Genomic DNA, 4,693 nt, shown 5'->3' with positions numbered 1-4,693 from the left:
CACGAAAATTCAGCATGATATAGTTTGTGTACCATCACATTCAGCAATTTATTTACCTTTCACTATGTCGAAAAATGGTATTGATAGAAACACCGATATCCCCTTTATTCCTTGAACGGTTGTTCCAGTATTATGTGCCTGTAGCATCATACGACGAGTCTCAGCATGGTCTCTTTGAACAGTTTCTTTGAATGGATATCGAATTTGGTTGCCATTCACTAGCGAACCTTCATGGAAACAAACGGAACAACCGAATTTCCCATTGAATTGAGTCGAATTTTGGAGTTTTGGTCTTGCAACGGAATCCAGGCAGCTTTGAACAACGAACACCTTGTATTCATCAGAGTTGCAAGAGAATCCATTACTCAATTTTATCATTTCTTCACAGAACGTTTTGAAAAATAGAGGAATGTTCGGCTCTCCTTTGCTCAACCAGATGGCGGCCATTAACAAGTTGTTTTTTTTCAAAGCGGATCCGAGGTGGTAAGTTGTTAACGACAACGAATATGGGATAACACGGTTTGTTAATACTCCAGCGATAAGCAGCGGCACCATCAGTATTCACTGATAGAGTTAAAATTTTACAATTAACTTTTGAAGATATTCCAGCTGTTATTTTTCCTTGGTTGATATCACTGATGCCTTCACTTTTAACAAGTTTTTCATAATCCGATATTTCCTTGCGATACTTGATAATGGTCTCTCTCAATTGTTGCTCAATGGGAATCGTTATGAAAAAGTCGAACTTGACACCACCACACTCAGGAATTGGACACACAGCATCAGGAGCCGGCGGAGATTTGCCCATTCCACATTGGCAGTCAGTACAGAAATAATTTCTAGAACTTTCGTACGGATCAGGGAAAGAAGCTGTAAATGTTTCAAACTTCAAAGCATTCTGGGAACATTTTACTACCAGCCATCAAATTGAACATTTTCAAAAGATCCACTAAAGCACTTTGCGTGAGACGATGTTTGATGTAATAATTGAGTATCATAAAACGTGCTTCTTCTAAGTAGATGAAAAAACCGAATTTAGTACTATACCATTTAATTCCACTAGAGTTTGTATCCTTTGACAGATACGCGTATTTCGACCTCAACTGTAAGGCCGTCTTCAGTGTCGTGTACTAGACTCGACTTACGACACTGAAGACGGCCTTACAGTTGAGGTCGAAATACGCGTATCTGTCAAAGGATACAAACTCTAGTGGAATTAAATGGTATAGTACTAAATTCGGTTTTTTCATCTACTTATAGGTATTCTACTAAACAGCTCGAAGATTTATTATCATCAGTGCTTCTTCTGGTGTCAGACTGGAATTGAATTTCATAAAGGTCTGTCCGTTAGCGAATGCCTGAAAATATGACATTACGACGTAGTATGTCGTATCAAAAATCAGAAATTGATGAATTTCGGATCATCCTACCTTTTTGAATCCAACGCATTCTGATTGATCTGTTACGGGAGCATCCTGGTCGGTTTCGTCGGCCAACAGCTCATTATCAGACAATTCAGTATTATCGTTTTCATTTAAATCATCCATGCCTAAATTGAAGCTGTCATCAAGAGAACTGGCACCGCTGAGACTATCACATGATTTTAAATCTGAGACATTTTGGTATTTATCACTGGATCCGGTCGGTAAATCTTCATGGCCATCATCGTTTTTAGTTGTACATTCCGATTGGGTGCAAGCGGGTTCGCTATTAGTAGTTTCCAATTGGTCATGATTATTTAAGGAAGGATCAGGGAAAAACACTGATTTGCGCTTTTTTCTCTGAAACAAAACTGAGTTATTCCTGGTTTAATCCTTTGCTTTTATAACTAACCTTTTGTAGATATTTAATGTTTTCGCACTGATTGGACATAAAATAATGTCGTTTATTTCGCCGGTGGCTCATTTCCAATAGCTTCGATATTATTTACAACTATTTTAAAGAATTGTTTTGCAAAACTATCAAATAACTTGGAGCCGACAGAAACTATGTGAATCTATTGTCGAATTCGTTTTTAAACTAGTATGGAACTGGCTAAACCCGTTGTGAATCACATTTTCAACGTACACCCGATTCAGATTCGACCGAACTACAATTTGCTTGACGTTGGTTTGTTTATGGGTTGATCACCGACCCAGTTCCTAAAACCGAAAACAACATATGACAACAAACGCATAGCAAGGGTGGGCTTGTTTTACACACCTTAAGATAAAAGCAATAAATGTAAATATTTGCTTAACGTCAAAACTAATAAAATCTATAACATAAATTTCTCGTGGCTACATTATTTTTATGATTATTGAATATTATTGTCAATTGAATAAAAATTAACAAGCATTAAATTATCATTCTGCGTTTCGAAAATCATAATCTAGAAAAAAAAGTGTCACCCTAATGCTTACATAACATATGCAGCTATACACGCAAAGTAATTTTAACGTTTTTTAACGTCCAATTTCTGATGACTCAAAACATAGTGAAACTCATACGAAACGATACAATTTATAACAAACGAAACAAAAGTTGAATCATTGTCACGTGGAATTTATAATTGAACCTTCAAAAACATTAAACGCGCTAAAAAGTATAGAACAAAAAACTAATAGCTTCTATCTGAAAACATCATCGGTTTTTCTTTGCGTGTTTCTGTATAACTGCCAAACGTCATTTTCATTCGCTTTCGTCGGCGCTGGAAAAAAAACTTCGCGTGTTATTTCGTTGTTGTTTTACGTGAAAACTTACTTTTTTGTTGATTTTATTAACTGCAATGCCCCGTAAAAGGCTGAATGTGGCTAAAAAACGCGTCCTGAAAGCGGCGACGGATAAAAACATCAGTTTTATTGTGCAATCTCTTCCTGAGCTGAAGCCGGTAAGTAAGTCGATAAACACAAAAGCCTCTTTGCCTTTTTGCGAAATGCCTGCCGTTTTCAAGACATTTCTCCTCATTAATTCGATGAACTGCTTCGAAAAACATCAATATATTGTTATAAGTTAATTTATATGTTGAGCGGGGAGAATTCTTGAAAAATACGGATGGTACCGAATACTTCACCATGGTATTATAACCTCATTCTCAATACATAACCTACATTTTAATTACAGGAAGCAGAATCGTCCAAAAATGATGGTCAACGAAATGGGAAACAGACGGAAACTGAGAAAACGATCGATATGAAAACGGAACCACCTATGGCGAACATGGTTTTGATCCCGTCATACAATTTCGATCATTGTTCCGACATCGAGGACGCTGAAATGCGTGATCTGTCAATGCAGGTTACTCGTACATACAGTCGAAAAAAATCGATTGAAGAGTTGCTTGAGGAGTGGGAGACAGCTCCCGGAACTGTTCCAGCTGCATCTGTTGCCGAAACTTTTCCGGTTGCATCCGTCGGTGGAGTTATGGACACCTCTATTCGGATTGTTCACATGGAGCCACTTCATTCCCAGAACAACGGAAGTTGTGGATCATCAGCCGATGTTATTATTATGGATCCCCGAGCAGGTATGGTATGTTTTAATGGAAGTTGCTGGAATTAATACTAATGATATTCGGTGTGCATTGCAGGGTGCTCGTGTGGAAATAAGAACGACGAGGTTGAAAAATACAAAGCCCTGGCTCAGACTCTCCAGAAAGAGAAGGATGCGTTGATGTTGAAGAACGCTGAATTGGAAGCACGCAATGCAAATCTGCAGGACTCTTTAACGTCGAAGCTGCTGCCCACTCCAGAGGTGCCATTCCAGGAAGAGGAAGGATTCCTCGATTCAGCAACTATGCTCCAGTTGTCAAACGAGGCTGGATCTAAAGACTACCTATTCGTCAAGTTCCTAATGATGCGGCTCTTTCCGGAGGGACTCGTGGGTCGAACGGTTACGGGCCGTACATCAAACAATCCATCCGGTCGCCCAAAGAAGAAGTACGATGGCTTTCATCAGGACGAAAATGTCCCAAGGCCAGCGAGAGACACGGCTAAAGTTCCTCTGGACCCAGTTAAAGTGAAATGGATCAAAAGTATGACTTTGTGCTTTAATTGTTAAAATAATTATTTATTATTTTATTTTTCCATTTACAGGACGCCTGTATGAACGCCGCAAGTTCCTTCGCGATGATAATGTGGCCATTCAGTTGAAGTACAAGTCAGCCACACGTTTGATGACTCGCATAATCGCGAATGCTTCGCGCTAGCTGAATTGATTTTTAATACGTTTTGTTGCAATCAAGTAGGATTTCCTTGATGTTTTGTTCCTTTTTTTCAATTTACGCATTTTTAACGTGTACCGTTAATTCGTTGCATCTTTTAAATAAGCATAACTAGAGATTCAATTTATTTCATATGAATGATATGAATCGAATATTTTTTACATTAAATTTGTATGAAAATATCGCAAATAAATAAACGTTGAATCACATTTCAATTTACTTTTCATTTACCTTAAATTATTATGAAAATATATATAGAAACGATTTAGTAAAAGCATAATAACTCAATGTGTTATCAATTGACGTAAAATTTTAGATATTTTTGTTCGATAATAGTAACAAATTGATTACAAACTCAGTTATCAAATGGATTATTTTGCATTACAAAACTAGTTATCAAGTTGTTAATATTGAAAACAAAATCAGTATTTTTTTTGATATCTACCATATGTGTTTATGATATCAATGTTGTTATGTTGCCTGTTTATTCAA

At 37.2% G+C, this 4,693-nt stretch overlaps 1 protein-coding gene across 1 annotated transcript; it reads left to right on the top strand.

The window, feature by feature from the left end:
- Window positions 1–2,464: 2,464 nt before the first annotated feature.
- On the top strand, window positions 2,465–4,335 carry LOC110676875. Its single transcript, XM_021846361.1, has 3 exons — window positions 2,465–3,505; window positions 3,569–4,012; window positions 4,074–4,335. Exons 1-3 carry the CDS (start codon window positions 3,172–3,174, stop codon window positions 4,184–4,186), a joined length of 891 nt encoding a protein of 296 aa, XP_021702053.1. The 5' UTR covers window positions 2,465–3,171; the 3' UTR covers window positions 4,187–4,335.
- The last annotated feature ends 358 nt before the right edge of the window (window positions 4,336–4,693 follow it).

Source organism: Aedes aegypti, chromosome 2 (assembly GCF_002204515.2).
Source record: "Aedes aegypti strain LVP_AGWG chromosome 2, AaegL5.0 Primary Assembly, whole genome shotgun sequence".
Classification (NCBI taxonomy): Eukaryota; Metazoa; Arthropoda; class Insecta; order Diptera; family Culicidae; genus Aedes; species Aedes aegypti.
Note: the sequence above shows the minus strand (reverse complement) of the source record. Positions and strands in the feature narration are given on the sequence as shown.

Bases quoted from the DNA above. Each gene is read 5' to 3' on its own strand.
- LOC110676875 (XM_021846361.1), top strand. From the start codon at position 3,172: ATGAAAACGGAACCACCTATGGCGAACATGGTTTTGATCCCGTCATAC. The intron at 3,506-3,568 runs GTATGGTATGTT...TGTGCATTGCAG, and splicing joins TATTATGGATCCCCGAGCAG to GGTGCTCGTGTGGAAATAAG. The intron at 4,013-4,073 runs GTATGACTTTGT...TTCCATTTACAG, and splicing joins TAAAGTGAAATGGATCAAAA to GACGCCTGTATGAACGCCGC.